Genomic DNA, 20,883 nt, shown 5'->3' with positions numbered 1-20,883 from the left:
TGACTGATTAATCTAGACGTAAAATGTTTCCTAGGTAATAATATATACCAGCCTGGCGTTTACCAGCAAAATGCTGTCATGCCGAGTTCCTACGGGAGTTACCAAAAACAGAAACAGAAACGAGAGCGCTTTTGTGTATGTGTATTCTAACTCAAATACACACTTGAACTCATACTCGGTCTCGATCTCTACTCAATAACTAGGCATGTCTGCTTGGCTTGGAGTTACATTCACAACTGACTTTATTCTCTATACTAAACTACAATATAAAATTCACTGTACATATAGTTACATAATATTCGGAGGAAGGCAAAGTGATAAGGAAAGTATCAACAGATGGAGTTGAACAAGGGGTTGTTCATGGTGGGGGGAGTACAGCATGGTCAATATTTACACAACTGGTCTGGGGGAGGAAACATGATGATAGTGAGCTTGTGAACGGAGATGGAAACAGTAGTTGAGATAATGAGGCATGCATTAATAGCATGATAAAATGACAGAATGAAAGGATGGTTTGATGAAGAATGAAATGTGTTGTATGAACACAATATCCCTCCCTTGTTTGGAATAAAACTTTTATCATCAAAAGATCCTCACAAAATTCGATCACTGGATCTCATTAACAAAGTCATAAACTCATAATCAACATTATCACAAATTAATCTTTCTGGGACATATAATCTATAAATGAATTTCTGCTAGTCCATGAGGTATTGTAATATTTGAGGGCAATAACAACAATCGTAAAATTTTCCACATGCACATAACTTCCAATTTACTTTAACAAATCACATGTGAACTTAGCTATTAATGGAATAAGTCAAAAGAAATTAATGTTCTCAGTTCTTCCTCTTTTTCTCTGTTTTACTACTCTATTTACAAAGTTTCACAGTTCTGTTCCGTAGGTCATAATCCAATCCAGTTCCATAATCAAGTTATCAGTCCATATTTCTCAACCTTTTTAGCGCCGAATATTCCTCCTCTGAACATTCCTCCTCTTATTCTTTCTTCGTTGGACAACGGTCCATAGCTCGTGATCATCCCCCTTATCAACGTGCTGCTCCTGTGTCTGAGCACCTCCCGCTAAGCATATCAGTCCGAGCTCTGTTGATGTCTTCCGACTGAGTGCGCATCCGCTGTTGCCTCGCACTACCACAAATCGAGTCGTGGTCGACGGTGACCCCGACGGTGACGCTGTCGACACTTTAGCTAAGAATTGTCCTAGGAGCGGAAGTGGGCTGCGACCTCCATACGCGTATAATCTCATGCGACTGGGGGTCAACCGGAGTGGTGAGCACCGGCCTCTCATCCAGCTAAAAGTACGCTCATCAATGATGTCTACTGACGATCCCGAATCAACAAGGGTGTCGATCTTTGCATTGTTCACCATAATTGATCTTTTAGGAAGGACATTCCCCTCCTCTCTCACGCTGAACATCACATCATCATCCGAGTTGAAGATCTCATTCATATTGTCACTCGTCTTCGCTGCCAAGTTTGCGCCATCCCCAATCCCAGCAAATTCGTCGTTGCTGACATGGTTGATGGGAGCTTGTCTCGAACTCAAACCACCAGACCTCAGTTTCGAACGGCAAACTCGTGCAAAATGACCTACCCGTTTGCAAACAAGACACTCACGATTTTGGGCGGGGCATCCTCGATCTCCTGGTCGATGTCCCAATATTCCACAGTTTCCACATATATTGTCGTGATTGTTCACACTCTCTGATGATTGCGGTTGCCTCACTTGCCTGTCACTGCGATGAGGCTGTCTCACATTTCCTCCTTTAACTACATACGCAGATTCCGAAGTTCCTCCCGAAGCTTCCATCACTCCTGCCTGCCGGTCTGCAGATTCAGTTGCTCTTGCTATCGATAGCAAGTCATCCAGTTTCAGGTCATCTGTCCTGAGTAGCTTCCTTCGAAGTGAGCTAGATGTACATTTATCCACAATTTGGTCACGTATATGTTCATCGGTATGTTCACCAAATGCACATGATGCTGCCAATACACGTAGTCGAGTGCAATACTCATCGACTGTCTCATCATCACTTTGGACTGCTTGTCGAAATGCATGTCTCTCGAATATTCTTCCGGGGCTCAAAATATTTCGTCAGGGCCTTAATTCATCGTTGTCTCATATTTAGGCTCATCCTCATCTACCAGTGTCTCATATAACTCTTGAACATCTGGTCCAGCACAATGCAGTAGAAGGGCCCGCTTCTGACCATCTGCTGAGACTCCTGATGCTGCTAGGTAGTACTCAAATACCCGCCTCCATTTCGGCCAGGCAATCCCTGCCCTAGCCGAACGAACATCAAAGGGTGCTGGCTGTGAAAGGTCCACGCGTCGAGCCATATTCTCTCTGCCTTTTCAGGTTTTTTTATCCTCGTCGCCAATTTTGTGTATGTGTATTCTAACTCAAATACACACTTGAACTCATACTCGGTCTCGATCTCTACTCAATAACTAGGCATGTCTGCTTGGCTTGGAGTTACATTCACAACTGACTTTATTCTCTATACTAAACTACAATATATAATTCACTGTACATATAGTTACATAATATTCGGAGGAAGGCAAAGTGATAAGGAAAGTATCAACAGATGGAGTTGAACAAGGGGTTGTTCATGGTGGGGGGAGTACAGCATGGTCAATATTTACACAACTGGTCTGGGGGAGGAAACATGATGATAGTGAGCTTGTGAACGGAGATGGAAACAGTAGTTGAGATAATGAGGCATGCATTAATAGCATGATAAAATGACAGAATGAAAGGATGGTTTGATGAAGAATGAAATGTGTTGTATGAACACAATAAGCGCTTGGTTTGATTCTTGTAGTACAGTGCAATCTAATTAAATCTTTATAGTTTCACGTTTCTCTATTATGATATGATTGAGATATGGTTGCCAATTTGAGGATCTTACCATGGAGTAAGGATCTTTGGTCCACCATTCTGGCTGTTTTTCAGTAGGCTTTGGTGTCGGCTTTGGCTTTTCATCCTGTAAAGGCAAATATATGTATTGAATAAACAGATAATAAAGTAAAAAAAATGAATGAATCATACGAAGCCGTTAAAGTGCCATCGACTTGACGACTTGGCGAGATACTTTATCTTGCCATGTCGACATAATAACCTTATTATGTCGACATGGCAAGATACGTTATCTTGCCAAGTTGACTTATAAAAAGTTATATGTCAACATGGTAAGATATTTTATCTTGCCAAGTCGACTTATAAAAAGTTATATGTCAACATGGTAAGATATTTTATCTTGCCAAGTCGACTTATAAAAAGGTATAGGTCAACGTGGTAAGATATTTTATCTTGCCAAGTCGACTTGTAACAAGTTATAGGTCAACTTGGCGAGATATTTGGACTTTCGCCGGGCCTTGGACACTTGCAATGTCGACATATAATGTTTTATAAGTCGACTTGGCAAGATAAAATATCTCGCTATGATGACATATAACTTTTTATAAGTCGAATTGGCGAGATATTAAACGTATCTCTCCATGTCGACATTTAACTTTTTATAAGTCGACTTGGCGAGATACCGTATCTCGCCATGTTGACATAATAAGGTTATTATGTCGGCATGGGAAGATAAAGTATCTCGCCAAGTCGTCAAGTCGATGGCACTTTAAAGGCTCCGTAGAATCACAATTATCTTAAATCTAATTTAAATATTTATGAGTCGTCCATTAAAAACTAAGATTTATCCATAACATGCAAGTTAAATGGATGTTGAAATAAACTTTTTGAAAATCAGGTTGTTTTTTAAAGAACAAATATTGACCATTATTCTTGAAGCGTTACTAACTTTAATAGCTTTAGCTTGGTTAGCTGATGACGTCATTATAATCATGGAAGTTAGAAATCAGGTAATGCTTCAATAATACCCATCTAAGTTTAATAATCAGGAAAATAAACCAAAATGAAAATAAAAAGTATAAGCAGTTGTCTAAGCCTACAGCGTAGTTGATTTGTAAAACAAATTACTTTTTCGTGTACGATAGTAGTAGCGGCCATGCGTGTAATAAACATTTAAGATCCGATATGATATAACAATTAATTAGTACTAAATCATATAATAAAGCAATGTTCGATGTTATCATCATCTTCAGGCTCCCGATCGATACTGGTTGCGCCGTCGCGTAAATAGATAAGTTTTATTATGATTTCTTGAATATTTTCATTGATTTATGTTTACTTGTTCTTATTTCAGGGTCCGCGGAACGGTTTTGAAAGGGGGGGGGGCTGACCTTGCAAAAAAAATCAGATGGTAATTTTTACGTTTTTGTACATTGTTTTCGGAAATAAAGTGGGGGCTAAAGCCCCCCCCCCCCCCCCCATTTCCGATGCCCTTGATTTTTCCTCTAAATTCGTGGCATCAATGTTTGTGAATATAATTCTGCAATCGCTTGGACGCAGAAATAAAACAAACAAATAAGCACAGGTTATTTCCTGTTGTGTTTAAAGGGTTTGATTTTGCTGTAAAAAAAGTATAATCAGTAGCCATGCATATACAATACTGTTCACCACAATGAAAGCGAAGCTATGTCTGGAGAAATATATGAAAAAAAAACAACAAACTATTGCACAAACTACCACTCTTTAAAAAATATATATAACAGGGAAATGAGAATAATACTGGATTGTATAGTTGTTTATAGCCGTGGTTTCCCAGGCATTTTATCGGAAATCGAGTTTGCGTTGAAATTATCCAGAAATATTATACCTCAAGGCATCACACACAAATAAAGATTATCATACTCTATGTACTGATTACAAGAAAGAAAGTGAAGGAACGTCATGTGTTAGGAGCATAGTATCATGAATCAGCCGGTAAATTTATTTCTGGGGAGCATTTCATGATAGGACGTTTTATCCGACAGTTTCCATAGTAACAGTGCTTCTGAGCAGCCAATCAAAATCAAGGAAAGTTGTCAGATCTGACAACTTGTCGGACAAAAACGTTGATAAACGCTTCCCAGATGTAATATGGATGATCATGCTGGTTGTTGTGTATATATGACGGTGACTGACAAAGTCATGCAAAAACGTTAAGTTAGTTTAAAAAATAAATGGTATACACTCAAACCATTTAACAACAGGACCAGAAACCCCGTTACACGTTTGCAAATTAATTTAGTCGACATCAAAATGCAAAACGGCATGCTCCTTGGTACACCATGCGTTCATCACTTACTACCTCGTCATAAACCGGTTTATAAAAAGACCAATGTGTTCCAACCTCTAAACCGGCCGCCCGGATCGCATCCCCGGTACCGCTACCGGATACCACCGCCGTTGTCATGGGGACGTCCGCATCCTTGATGTGAGGGGATGGTTGAACTGGTTCAATCTGGATTGCATCCTCCTGTGTTTGGTGGATTAATAGGAAGAAAATGAGTTTAAAAAAATCTTCGGAGGAATCATCTCTTTAGAAGTACGATATTATCAAATTTTTATTCCATGAAGATATATATTTTGTTACACCATGCCACAAACGACAGCCATACCAGCCCTTTTACACCTTATTGGTCAAGAGACTCGGGTAATGCAAGAAACTAATTGAGATCGATTGCAAATATGACTTTAACATTTGCAATTAAAATCAATCTTAACAATGTCCACTTAATTTGTCGGTTTTTTTTTTCTTCATTGCCAAGAAGCAGATTCAGCAGCAGTAAATCGAAACTTTGCAACTACTGTTTACAACCTATTTGGAAATCTACAAACGACTTGCGATCGATTGCAAATTTCTTGCAATACCCCCCTGAGGTAAATGTAAACAGGAGCATTTAGTGGTGATGACATGGATGTTGAGTGCACGTGAAAACTTACCTTCACATATTTCTTCCAAGAAGAAATTGAGCATGACTTGGGGGAGAATGATGGAGAAAGGAGAATAAAGAATTGTGGGGAAAGAGATATTGAGGGAGAGAGATAGAATGAGAGAGAATGATAGGGAGAATTATTGAAAGAATGAGATATGGGAAAGGTGAGATTGTGGAGAAATAAGAGATAAAAGTGACGGAGGTTGCAATATGATAAGATTAAAGAGCCTGGTTATAAAATGAAAAACTTGAAATACAAGGCAAGATACGCGGTGTAATTAAATCCATTTTACTTCTGCCCTAACGCACAGTGAGTTCCCAAAATGAAACGCCCTATATATTATAATTCTTATATAAACAGATAAACTTATTTCCTCTCCCTTCGATTTATTACTATTCAACAAATAACTCCAACACCATATACATCATAAAATCGATGGATATTATTTTTCGTTTTTGTTGTGCGTTGTCATTTCGTGAAAAAAATATTTGGAAATAGGCCCGAGGACATCATGCGTTAATAGTAAATGTTTTAATAACGTTTTTTCCATTCTGTTTTAATTCGATCTTGGTGTGTTTGTTCGTGTTGAGAAATTAAAGAAGGTAGATAATTTATCATAATAAGGTAAATAAATATGATAGGATTTGGTAATGATAGTCTTCCTACATCTCTAATCATGATAGGAAATTTAGGACTGAAATGAAATGAATGAATGCCCATCTATTCATTATTTTGCATTTTGTTAAATCAGGAACCCGTCTTACAAAGAGTTACGATTGATCCAATCAACCACAACTATGGAAAGCCAGCAAATCAACATATAAAATGCATGTTTGTTTAAAAAAAAATCTAGATATGAATGTATATCCATAAATTCATCGATTTCTTGACAATTTGGTGTGATCTCCTTTGTTTACAAAGGACATTTTGGAAATTTCCTGTAGAAAAAAATTATGACACTGATGGATTTCCATAGAGTTGCGATTGATTGGATCAATTGTAACTCTTTTTAAGACTGGGCCCTGATTCCGATTAACCAACAGATGACTACATAGTGATTTTAGACCAACTGGATATTAGACGAAGTGGGTATAGCCTAAATGGTACTTTGACAAAAATGTAAATGGGCTGAATGACAATTATACCAAGGAGATCTCCTTGATTATACCAAAATGGTTTGTGATTGTAAAAACACATAATTAAAAAAATCAAACAGGGTCTGTTCCTGCAGACTACATATTTCTTTACCTCCCATGGCTTGAGAACATAGTTTTAATTGTTCTAGTCTTTTGTGAATACCTACTTGTTGATCAAAGTTTCAATCAGGGTCTGTGCCCGACATATCACCTTACCTCCCATGACTTGAGCACGATGTTGAGATGGTCACTGCTCTTAAGAGCCATCAGAGCCTCGGCGTGGGAGACGTCATCGAAACTTGTCGAATTCACAGACTTGATCTGATCACCTACCTGTACAAACAGAGTACAAACGTGTCTCAATGTACATGATTAACCTGAGTGAGTTATGCTCCCCAGGGAGCGGAAAATGGGCATACATTATATGTTTTATCACCCACCAGAAGATTACAGCAGATAGTTCATGACTGATATGGATTGGCTTTCGTAGACAAGGTTGGCGTGAATGAGATACGCTCCCCAAGGAGTGGAGAGTGAACATGTAGTCAAGATTGCAATATAAAGGCTATATTAAGAATAAATGTAAATTCGCCTTGATGGACATTATTGACGTGATTGAGTTATACTCCTCAGGGAGTGGAGAGTGTGTATGTACTGTGTACAGGCAAGTTCGATTGTGAAAAAATCATACTAAATCAACTTGCTCTGATGCACATGGTTGATTAATGAACATGGGTGATTGAGCTATGATCCCCAGGGAGTGGAGAGAGTTGGATACAGTGTAAAGACAAAATTGATTATAACAAGTTATTAAAGTTCATATAAACTTGACTTAATGGATATGATAAACGTATTATATAGGCCTATAACAAAACAATAAAAAATTGAATAATGGAGGAGGTTGCTATACACGATTTGATTACGCATGCGAAAAGAAAACAAAAACATTTTGAAATGCCAAAGAAAGTTTATGAATACAAACTGAGATGTTTTCTTTCTTTTTCTTGCTCTTATTTTTAATCATTTTTTCGGTAGTAGAATCCCCAAGCGCCCCCATTATGAGAGAAAGTCATAATTCGCCACTCTACCTCACTCGCCTTCTACACACATGATCATTTGCGCCATTATCTAATTATCATTTTATTAAACCTAAACATTTTTTTTAATTGTGTTTCATGTCTCAATAATATTCTGCCGCGCCATATTCAGCATACTTCAGACAGTTGAAATTGTTTTGTTCGTCTGTTTTTTTAGCTTTCCTTGTTAGATCTGATTTATTTCTCTTTCACATCTGTCACACCTTATCAAAATTATTGACATATACCTACAGCGACCTCCTATTTCCCTGGGAATACGAATTGAATGATTCGAAGTCACATACAGACACGTCTGCATTCTCAAAAAATTTACTTAAAGTTGTAATATAAAGCATTATTGAATATTTAGGAACGTGTAGACCTAACAATGAAAGCAGTTGCCCAGTTTCTAAGAAATGGAAGTTTGAATTATAATTTTTGTCATCTGTACATGTATCATTGTATGTATCTTGTTTATGTATACGAAAACTTGCCATCAAAGTTGTGTAAAATATCACGTCTGTGTCATTGCATAAAACTTTCCTCTTTTGTTATCATTATTATTTATATATTTTCGTTTTTTTCTAATGATGTTATGATTACTTGTAATTTGTAAATAGTTTAATTATGTTAGATTAGTTATTTTTTGTTTATACTTGGTCTGTGTTGACGCAATAAAACATATACATACAAAAAATCGCTATACATAGTTAAATAACAGTTTATACAATTATCTATAATCTCCTTTAAATTGGATAATAAAAGTGCAGTGTAAATAAATATCGATGCAAACATAAGCACACAAATACACACACCGCACATTATCTATCAACCAAACATATATGATGTCAAGGAAGTGAAGATAAAGAAATTAACATGAAATTAACAAAGAGGAGGTTACAGCATATTAGAATGGGGACAGATAAGATTTGTATAAAAAACAAAGAAAAGGTTTTTCACAAAACAAAATCGGTCACTTTTTTTTCTTTTCAAAGATACTTCAACACTCCTTGATAGGGCATATTTTCTTTCTTCTAGGAACAACTAGATAAGCAAAAAGGGGTCTTTCAGAGAAAATGAATTGTTAGTTATTGGGAGGGCACATGAGTGGGCACTATAATCATACTGGATGTTACTATATTTCTGTAACTATATTTCTGTACGTCGTCGTCATCATCATCATCACAACCACCACCACCCCTGTGGCCACATAGTAAACCGATCCCCAACACTTACCTGGAATCCCAGTTTCTCTGCGAGGGTGCCTGGGTTAACCTTGTGTATGATTCCAGGGCGATAGGTCCTACCACTGCACATGCATGCAAATGCTACACCACCACCAACAACATCATCATCGTCGTCGTTGTCATCACCACCACCACCACCATCATTATCATCATCATCATCATCACCACCGCCACCACCACCATCATTATCATCATCATCATCATCACCACCGCCACCACCACCATCATTATCATCATCATCATCATCGCCACCGCCACCACCATCATCATCGTCATCACCATCGTCATCATCATCGTCGTCGTCATCATCACAACATAGTTACCTGCCCCCCCCCCCCACACTCACCTGGAATCCCAGTTTCTCTGCCAGGGTGCCTGGGTTAACCTTGTGTATGAAGATACCAGGGCGATTGGTCCTGCCACTGCTAATGCCACACCCTAATTTTTGTCCCCCTTCTAGGTTGACGAACACGGTGCGCTCCTTAGCTATGATGTTGCGGGTTGAGGAGGGGGTAATCTCCGTCACTGGGGATCGCTCCTAAGGGTTTTATGGAGAAGAGGGTAATGAGAGTTAGGCGTGGTTGGTGGTTTGCCCCCCTCTGCATTTGGGGTTAATGAAATGCTGTTCATAACGGAAATATTATGTATCTCCCGCTGATGAATTACCATGGAATGAGGAATCATTAGCCGTTATGCTCTCTTCAAAATAATAATTCTATCAAAACAACATAAAATATTCCTCGAAAAATACATTTAGGATTACATCAAGCTTTCCGAGAGACACTTAGCATTCGGTACAATCGCTGATATCGCACTCTTCCGAGCACGATATGTGGGTTTTCTTTCGACATTCTTAAGATTAAATTTAAGTAAAACTTGAAATGTTTCCATCCCATTTGTCCTCCATATACACAACCCCCCTAACATCAACGGTCGTTAAAGATTTGAAGATGAATTAATAAAAAAAATAAACAAAATTGAATTAATTGTTTTATTTGAAGTCTTACAAAAGTGCCTTTACATCATTTTAAGATTAACAAATCAAACACTTACGGGTGAACACTGTCTGGTTTTTACAAACTGCCATGAAACAGGATCCGACCCGGTGTCTTTGATGGGAACTAATCCAATTCCTATGGAATAAAGATTTTTGGCATTTTATGATAATTTTGATAAAGTTCGATCATCATCACCATCATCATCAACTTCATCATTATCATTACCATCATCATCTCCATTATTATCATCATCATCATCGCCATCATCATTATCATCATCATCAACACCATCATCATCATCATCACCATCATCATCATCATCATCATCACCATCATCATCATCATCATCATCGCCATCATCATCATCATCATCATCACCACCACCACCACCACCACATCATCATCTCACCTTTTATCTTGAGTGTAAGCATCTTCTTTAGTTTCATGGCTGCTAGGGCCTCATGGTGGGTGACCTGAGAAACATTGTACCCATTCACTTGAATGATCTCATCACCGGGCTGTATCGGGAGAAGAAGGGGGAATGGATGAGAATATGGGTGGTAGGATAGGAGGGGTTAATGAGCAGAGAGAAAGGGGTAGAAATAGGAAGAGAGAGAGAGAGGGGGGGGGGGAGATTGAATGAGAAAGAGAGGCGGGAAAGGGAGGTGGATGGAGAGAAAGAGAGAGGGTGTATATAGAGAGAACAGAAAGAGCGAGAAAGAGGGGAGGGGGAGGTTAGAAGAGGGAGGGTAAAGGAGAGGGGAGGGGGAGGGAAAGAGAGAGGGAGAGAAAGAGAGGGGAGAGGGGGGGGGGGGAGAGACGAAAAAGATAGGGGAATATAGATAATGAGAGAGGGGGAGTGAGGGGAGGTAGGACAGGTGTATAAAAGAGGAGATAATAATAATTCAAATTTAAAATCTGTAGGCCTAAATCCTGACATCTAACGAATATACCAATGACAATTGAATCAAACAAAATGTACTTTTTTTAAATATCAGCTCTAGTATTGTGTTTTGCATGTTTTTGGTAGCTCTAGTATTGTGTTTTGTTTGTTTTTGGTAATAAACCAATTCATCCATTCACTCAACACTGCTCAAGATGAAAAAAGGTGAAAATGCATTAAAATTCTTCTACTGAACAATTAGAGCTAAATTCTAACATGCCCTCGGCTTACCCTCAGGCCTTTGATCTCTGCTTGTGATCCCGGGGTCACCTCGGATATAAACAGACCGATCCCGTGCTCGAGACCTCCTCGGAACTTGAACCCCAGAGGTTCGCCACCACGTCGGGTCAGGTGAACAAGACTAGCTTTCTTGCTGTAAAAACAACGACAACAAATGAAAATTACGTAAGTCATCTCTTCACTAATTTGAGCTAAACATGGGAAATATTGCTTGTACAAGAGTTCCTCTTTTGTGAAATCAAATATATGAAATTCCACCTAAAGATGCCCAAAATGAATAAAACAATGAACAAGATACTCGTTTGGCCGGCCGCCAATAAGGTCGGGGTGGTCGCTTGCCCCCCCCCCCCCCCCCACCCAGATCCGCCTATACAAAAAAGTTATGCGTTCTTGATCGATGCGGTGGGAAAATAAAATGATGACTGACCAAATACCACAAACTTTTGATAACTAAAAATGTGAACATGACCATGTTATATGAATGGGGTCATTCTCACCTTGGCGGTACTGGACATAGATTGTTATATTCCACCTGTTGGTTGACCGACACAAAAGGTCGAATGTCATCGAAGAGGATGACCCGATCAGGAGAGGCTAGAAGGTCTTTTAGGGTGTTGACTAGAGAAGCCACATCACGATCTCTGATTAACAAAGGAATAAGATAAGATAATAAAAGCATAAGATAAAAATACATAGTATATTAAAATAAATTAAACGAGTAAGATAAAATAGTAGAATTGTTTAGAATGAAATAAGACAAGATAAGTTAAGATAATATTAGTTGAGGGATAAGATAAGACAATAAACTAGTAAGAAGGTGGTTTCAAACCGCCTCGATCACAAGAATCCTATGAGGCGCCGAATGTACCAATATTATATAGAACAATTATTTGTTATATAATCATTATTTATTAAATAATAACTATTATTTATATATAATTTACATTTTATTTGTAAATAACTACTATTATATAAAATATCATTTCTAATTATTTATATATAATTCCAAGTAATACTTCATTATTTGTAAATAATAATAGTTCGACATTCCATTATTTATAAATAATGATTATTTGTTTTTCATTATTTATAAATAATGATTATTTGTTTTTCATTATTTATAAATAATGATTATTTGTTTTTCATTATTTACAAATAATGATTATTTGTTTTTCATTATTTATAAATAATGATAATTGGTTTTTCATTATTTATAAATAATGATTATTTGTTTTTCATTATTTACAAATAATGATTATTTGTTTTTCATTATTTATAAATAATGATTATTTGTTTTTCATTATTTATAAATAATTTGTTGAGTTTTCCATTATTTATAAATAATGATTATTTGTTAAATAATGAAAACGTCTACTTCATTATTTATAAATAATTTTTTCGAGTGCACCATTATTCTCATTATTTATAAATAATCATTATTTAATGTTCGAGTTTTCCATTATTTATAAATAATGATTATTTGTTAAATAATGAAAACGTCTACTTCATTATTTATAAATAATTTTTTCGAGTGCACCATTATTCTCATTATTTATAAATAATCATTATTTAATGTTCGAGTTTTCCATTATTTATAAATAAAGATTATTTGTTAAATAATGAAATATCTACTTCATTATTTATAAATAATAATTTTGTTTCAATATCCCATTAATCATTATTTATAAACAATTTTTACAGTTTGCCATTATATACAAATAATCATTATTTATATACAAATAACCATTATTTATTAAATAATGCCATTATTTATTAAATAATGCCATTATTTATTAAATAATGCCATTATTTATTAAATAATGGAAAACTCGCTATAACATGCAAATGTGGGACCGCCCATGATATGAATATTCATGTTGCGATTTCCTTTTTCGTGATTTTTCTTCACAAATTTTTGTCCATTTCCTCTTCATAATGACATTTCTTGAAGCAATTTTCTAGGGATATGGTCTGATTGTAATATTCTTCATTTTCTATATAACTTCTTCTTCGTAGAAATATCAAAAAGTGTAATTTTATACGATTTTTCCTACAGTTCACAATCCCCATAGGCGCGCGTGTACGGTAGGGACAACCGGTGAATCGACGGAGTGCTCTTCATCGAAATACTACGTTGGTTGGTCCCCGGAAGTGGCGGGCGGAATTTAGCCCGAATCCTCGATGGAAGTCGATCAAGTGCATATGAGCTGAGAGAGTGAAATATCAGTGTACTTGTACAGGCCCTTCTACTTTTTATAAATATTTCTTGTTGCTTTTTTTGTTAAGTTAATTTTTCCTGGTGTAGAGATAAGTTTCAGTTCTAATAATGCACTTCAAATACATTTTGGAGTGTCTGTTTGGGGCGATTTCACCCTGGCCCCAAAATGCTCGCAACGACAATACGGGGGCATGATGACCCCTAAATTTTTAAAAACTTATTTTTCTATTGAAAATTATCACAAAATTCACCAAAAGTGTGCACGAAAGCCTTCGTATTTCACTTTTAAAACTCCAAAAAGTGCCCAAATGACAAGCTTGGTCGCTTCGCTAGCTGTGTCGCTTTCAACTTGAGAACGTTTACGCGTCTGCTTCCCCCCCCCCCCCCCTCCTCCGAAAGAAATTATGTATACGGCCATGCTCTAAAGAGCCTGGCACATTGATTTATGTATACTTCATTTTCATTATTTTTATCTCATTATCATCATGGCCTTACGCAGAATTTTTTCCGGGGGGGGGGGGGGGTGGGGGGAGCAGGACGCGCGTAAACTTTCTCATAAAAATCTTGAAAAAGCGAAGCGACCAAGCTTGTCATTTGAGCTTGGTCGCGTCGCTGTCTCGCTTTCAAGATTTTTTTTAGAAACTTTACGCGTGTCCTAGCTGCTCCCCCCCCCCCCCCCGGTTAAAATTCTGTGTAAGGCCATGATGATAATGTGATAAAAATAATGAAAATGAAAAGTACATATAAATCAATGTGCCATATGCTCTTTTGAGCATGGCCGTTCACAGAATTTCTTTCGGGGGGTGGGGGGGGGGGGATATATCGAAGCAGACGCGTAAAGGTTCTCAAGTTGAATGCGACACAGCGAAGCGACCAAGCTTGTCATTTGGGCTTGGTCCCGTGGCTGTCTCGCTTTCAAGATTTTTTTGAGAAAGTTTACGCGCGTCATGCTCCGGCCCCGGCCCCCCTGGAAAAAATTCTGCGTAAGGCCATGTTGATAATGAGATAAAAATAATGAAAATGAAAGTATACATAAATCAATGTGCCAGGCTCTTTAGAGCATGGCCGTATACAGAATTTCTTTCGGAGGAGGGGGGGGGGGGGGGAAGCAGACGCGTAAACGTTCTCAAGTTGAAAGCGACACAGCGAAGCGACCAAGCTTGTCATTTGGGCACTTTTTGGAGTTTTAAAAGTGAAATACGAAGGCTTTCGTGCACACTTTTGGTGAATTTTGAGATAATTTTCAATAGAAAAATAAGTTTTTAAAAATTTAGGGGTCATCATGCCCCCGTATCATGATTGTCGTTGCGAGCATTTTGGGGCCAGGGTGAAATCGCCCCAAACGCCTCAAACAGACACTCCAAAATGTATTTGAAGTGCATTATTAGAACTGAAACTTATCTCTACACCAGGAAAAATTAACTTAACAAAAAAAGCAACAAGAAATATTTATAAAAAGTAGAAGGGCCTGTACAAGTACACTGATATTTCACTCTCTCAGCTCATATGCACTTGATCGACTTCCATCGAGGATTCGGGCTAAATTCCGCCCGCCACTTCCGGGGACCAACCAACGTAGTATTTCGATGAAGAGCACTCCGTCGATTCACCGGTTGTCCCTACCGTACACGCGCGCCTATGGGGATTGTGAACTGTAGGAAAAATCGTATAAAATTACACTTTTTGATATTTCTACGAAGAAGAAGTTATATAGAAAATGAAGAATATTACAATCAGACCATATCCCTAGAAAATTGCTTCAAGAAATGTCATTATGAAGAGGAAATGGACAAAAATTTGTGAAGAAAAATCACGAAAAAGGAAATCGCATCATGAATATTCATATCATGGGCGGTCCCACATTTGCATGTTATAGCGAGTTTTCCATTATTTAATAAATAATGGCATTATTTAATAAATAATGGCATTATTTAATAAATAATGGCATTATTTAATAAATAATGGTTATTTGTATATAAATAATGATTATTTGTATATAATGGCAAACTGTAAAAATTGTTTATAAATAATGATTAATGGGATATTGAAACAAAATTATTATTTATAAATAATGAAGTAGATATTTCATTATTTAACAAATAATCTTTATTTATAAATAATGGAAAACTCGAACATTAAATAATGATTATTTATAAATAATGAGAATAATGGTGCACTCGAAAAAATTATTTATAAATAATGAAGTAGACGTTTTCATTATTTAACAAATAATCATTATTTATAAATAATGGAAAACTCGAACATTAAATAATGATTATTTATAAATAATGAGAATAATGGTGCACTCGAAAAAATTATTTATAAATAATGAAGTAGACGTTTTCATTATTTAACAAATAATCATTATTTATAAATAATGGAAAACTCAACAAATTATTTATAAATAATGAAAAACAAATAATCATTATTTATAAATAATGAAAAACAAATAATCATTATTTGTAAATAATGAAAAACAAATAATCATTATTTATAAATAATGAAAAACCAATAATCATTATTTATAAATAATGAAAAACAAACAATCATTATTTGTAAATAATGAAAAACAAATAATCATTATTTATAAATAATGAAAAACAAATAATCATTATTTATAAATAATGAAAAACAAATAATCATTATTTATAAATAATGGAATGTCGAACTATTATTATTTACAAATAATGAAGTATTACTTGGAATTATATATAAATAATTAGAAATGATATTTTATATAATAGTAGTTATTTACAAATAAAATGTAAATTATATATAAATAATAGTTATTATTTAATAAATAATGATTATATAACAAATAATTGTTCTATATAATATTGGTACATTCGGCGCCTCATAGAATCCCCGTTAAATTACGAGAACTTTTTTAAGCTGAAAAATACCCATTAATTATTCCTGCATTCACACCGCCCTGAAACATACCCTTCGGGATAAGTTCCTGAAGTTACGAGCATGCGCAGTATGGTCTGATAAGCAGCAAGGCGCGAAATTCAAAATCACTAGCCCAGCAGCAACCCATGCACGGCGCCGCACCTAACGACACGCTGGGCTAAAAGTTCCCGTAATTTGCTTTCAGACCGCCAAAATACCCACGACCTTGGAAAAATCCCCGCGAAAGTTCTCGTAATTTCGCCAAGTACCTACTATTTATCGGGTATTTTCTTTCGGGGATATTACGCGTAGTTTGCTTTCACACCGCCAAAATACCTGGTATTTTCTGATCGGGGTAAATTTCCCGATCAGAGAATACCTGGAACTGGCGAACTTCGAGGCGGTCTGAAACCACCTAGAGTAAGATAGTGTAACGTATAAGATAATATAAAGATAAGATAAGACAAGACAAGATAAGTTAGGTTAGATAAGATAGATAAGATAAGATCAGATAAGACAAGGCAAGAAAAGTTAGATGATATAAGAAGAAAAAAATATGCGACAAAATAAGATAAGATAAGGTTGAATAAGATAAAATCAGACTAGATAAGGCGATCAAAGTGTCGACTGAGCAAAAATGTTGTTAAAGGCTCACAAGCAGTCAAAACTTATTTCGTTTTTGTTCCAAATCATATTACTTTGTTAAGGCATGGTTAACGAAGCTGAATTTTGTACATTCTGAAAACGAGTCATAAATGCTCAATGGAATTAATGAGATGTCATTTCATATATTCCGTATTGTTCTCTTAATAAGCATGTCCTTTCTCCACAATGACCTCCACAAACGGCTCACTTTAGATGAATGTTCCCTTTTAGATGACGACGTTAAACAGATTTTAGAAAAGCAATTACGAGAGAGAACAGACGCACTTCAAACTTTGCACATTGAACTTTTATATCTGAAATACATTATCCCATAATAATTATTGTGTTTTTAGCACGACTGCTTTTCGGCTTGAAGCTATCATCGACGATATAAACTGCCTGAATCCTAATAGATTCATCTTTCACCAACCTTACTTTAAATTCCTTTTCTCGACAGTTGGTGATCATCTTAGATTTAGCATGACATTTGTGACGATATCGTGATATTTATTTATTTGTTTTGTTTTATATAGAACTATGGTAATATGAACGACATAGACCCTATATTCTCCCCATATGGCGAGAAAACGATAACTCCTTTTACCGACGAACCTGTTTGAGAGGCCCGTTTCATAAAACTTAATTCATAACAATTATTTGCAGTAATATTTTTAGCTACTCAAATCATTCAATGTGATTGGCAAACTTGTTAGCCTATAGCAATTTTGCATTTGTTATGATAATAAGTCTTAATCAAATGGGCCCCAGACCCCCGATCAAAGTATACCTCTTTTCCAAATTAAATTCGAAATAGTCGCTTTCAAAGATTCAAAAAAAGGGAAATTAATTTTTTGATCTTAAAACATTTTTTATTGATTTATTGATTTGTTTTGTAGGGGGGGGGGGGGGTAGTCAACTGTTTGTGAAGTCGTGAGATTGAGGGACCAGTAAGGAGAAAAAGGGGGTGAACCAAGGCAGCGAGGGGTGCAAGAACATGGTCTTAGGCAACGGGGGCGGCGGGGGTAGCTGCCCCCAGAAGTTTTGAAAATCTACATTTTTTTACTTCAAACTTTCGCAAAATCCACCAAAACTGTGTACAAAATCCTTAATTTTTCACCTTTAAAAATGCAAAGCGCCCCAATAAATAGCTTGGTCGCTTCGTTCCTTCGCTTTCGAGTTTCTTCGAAAAATTGTACGCGTCCTGCCCCTCCCGGAACAATTTCAGTGGCCTTTAAAAATACTTACTGCTTGTATTTTTTTAGTTGTGAGTAAAGCTGGGCCTGGTCTTTCTCGTACTCAAGAGTAGCCCTCACCTGGGTGGATAGAGAGAGATGGATTGAAAACATAATTAAACCACTGACATAAAACAAATTTATGTTCAAACAAAGAAAAAGTATCACGATTCAATTAATTATAAAGTAGTAGTAGAAGTAGTAGTAGTAGCAGTAGTAGTAGTAGTAGTAGTAGTAGTAGTAGTACTAGTAGTACTAGTAGTAGTATAGTAGTAGTAGTAGTAGTAGTAGTAGTAGTAGTAGTAGTAGTAGTAGTAGTAGTAGTAGTAGTAATAGTAAAAAATGACATTATTTGAACAGATAAAGTAAAATCGGACAAACAAAGCACTGAAAATAATCAAAATCGTCTAAGGAATGACATTTTTAAAGTACTTTCAGGCCAACGTGCTCCGCTTATCATCAAATTTACATTACCTTCGCTTAGAAGTACAATGACAAACAATGCGAAAGTATATTTGTATTTAGGATAATACTAATCGAATTAATAACAAATTAGTGATGACTCATCACTAATTTGTTATTAATTCGATTAGTATTATCCTAAATACTGATGAGCTGTCTAAACTTAAAGGAGAACTATATTGATTATGAATGTGGTCTTATTATATGTCAATGGAAAGGTAATGATGTGGGGATTATCAGTGGGTCATTCAAAAATAACGAAAATAATACATAAGGTGAAAATCGCCGATTAAAAAACGCTCAAAATGCCTCTCCGAAATATGCCTCGCATCGGTCTCTGAATTGACTTGAATTTGATGACGTCACTTTCTGTACGAGATGCGTGATTGGCTCTCCCACGTGAAGCTCCACTTGCATGCAAAACCTGTTGCGAGGGTACGGTTTCTCCACACTGTCACTGAATACTTCGATCACGAAATGAAAGAAAACCCAGAATTTTATCTAGATTTGGATTTTCAAATTGATGATTTTGAAGATGAAGAGAATGATGATGAAATGAACAACAAAGTGACGTAGTTGGAGGTAAATTGGGGGAATTACGCCGATGATGATGAGTCGGACAATTCAACTTGCAACATGATCACATGCCGATTCGCTACCTAACTCATGCAGCTGCTAAGTGCTAGCTACACCGCGCGGGCCAAATTGAATTCATGAAAATGAATTACCACACTGTCCAGACAGAGTCTCTTACCTCTGTGACTATGAAGAAGGAAAATAATGATAAAACTGTACTTACAAACAAGTGAATGTAATCCGAACCTGAAGGCAACTCAACGAATAGCAGCAGACGATATGCACCGACGATAAACTTCATGTGGCTGGGATAGATTGTCACTAGATGTAATTTTTATCTCATTAATTTGACAAAATTACGAAACTCGGGGAATTATTTATCTATATAAAAATATAGTAACATCTCGTATTATTTTTTAAATTACGATAAAACCTTTTAAAAGCTCGTATATGTGATCGTATTCAAAATCACAAACATGCCGTATTGCTTGCTCGCCGTGGCTGAGAGAGTAGATCTATGCACGTGTTGCACAGCTCTCAATCAAGCTACGCATGTTGGGGATCTTTTACATCTAATTTTAATTTACCTCAATGTTTTCCTTCAAAAAACGTTTTATCGTAATTTAAAAATTATACGAGATGTTACTATATTTTTATATAGATAAATAATTCCCCGAGTTTCGTAATTTTGTCAAATTAATGAGATAAAAATTACATCTAACAGAACGAGTGACAATCTATCCCAGCCACATGAATTTTATCATCGGTGCATATCGTCTGCTGCTATTCGTTGAGTTGATTTGCCTTCAGGTTCGGATTACATTCACTTATTTGTAAGTACAGTTTTAATCATTATTTTCCTTCTTCATAGTCACAGAAGTAAGAGACTCTGTCTGGACAGTGTGGCAAGTCATTTTCGTGAATTCAATTTGGCACGCGCGGTGTAGCTAGCACTTAGCAGCTGCATGAGTTGGTAGCGAATCGGCATGTGATCGTGTTGCAAGTTGAATTGTCCGACTCCTCATCATCGATTCCCCCAATTTACCCCCAACTACGTCACTTTGTTGTTCACTTCATCATCATTCTCTTCATCTTCAAAATCATCAATTTGAAAATCCAAATCTAGATAAAATTCTGGGTTTTCTTTCATTTCGTGATCGAAGTATTCAGTGACAATGTGGAGAAAACGTACCCTCGCAACAGGTTTTGCATGCAAGTGGAGCTTCACGTGGGAGAGCCAAACACGCCTCTCGTACAGAAAGTGACGTCATAAAAAATCCCCAATTTCGCGGACGTAATTCTGCGTGTTTGAAGCATTTAGAGAGAGAACTTTAAACTATCAATTAACTGAGTTCCATCGGTCTCTATGA

The 20,883-nt window shown here is 36.4% G+C and overlaps 1 protein-coding gene across 3 annotated transcripts in view; it reads right to left on the bottom strand.

The window, feature by feature from the left end:
• Positions 1 to 20,883, bottom strand: part of LOC129268636 (harmonin-like) — a 29,360-nt gene that overhangs the window by 6,374 nt on the left and 2,103 nt on the right. For 2 of the 3 annotated variants that reach the window (XR_010294693.1, XM_054906162.2), the window contains exons 2-10: positions 18,489 to 18,556; positions 11,986 to 12,129; positions 11,480 to 11,621; positions 10,715 to 10,823; positions 10,361 to 10,440; positions 9,654 to 9,845; positions 7,201 to 7,317; positions 5,262 to 5,387; positions 2,931 to 3,005 (exon numbers count right to left, since the gene is read on the bottom strand). Coding sequence is in view for 2 of the 3 variants with exons in the window: in XM_054906162.2 (XP_054762137.2) it covers positions 2,931 to 3,005; positions 5,262 to 5,387; positions 7,201 to 7,317; positions 9,654 to 9,845; positions 10,361 to 10,440; positions 10,715 to 10,823; positions 11,480 to 11,621; positions 11,986 to 12,129; positions 18,489 to 18,556 (1,053 nt within the window). In the remaining variant the exon portion in view is untranslated. Of the gene's footprint in view, positions 1 to 2,930; positions 3,006 to 5,261; positions 5,388 to 7,200; positions 7,318 to 9,653; positions 9,846 to 10,360; positions 10,441 to 10,714; positions 10,824 to 11,479; positions 11,622 to 11,985; positions 12,130 to 18,488; positions 18,557 to 19,736; positions 20,057 to 20,883 lie in introns of those variants that run through there. The other variant, XM_064104984.1, reaches the window with a different exon arrangement.

Source organism: Lytechinus pictus, chromosome 9, assembly GCF_037042905.1.
Source record: "Lytechinus pictus isolate F3 Inbred chromosome 9, Lp3.0, whole genome shotgun sequence".
Lineage (NCBI taxonomy): Eukaryota > Metazoa > Echinodermata > Echinoidea > Temnopleuroida > Toxopneustidae > Lytechinus > Lytechinus pictus.
This window is presented reverse-complemented; position numbering and strand designations above follow the sequence as displayed.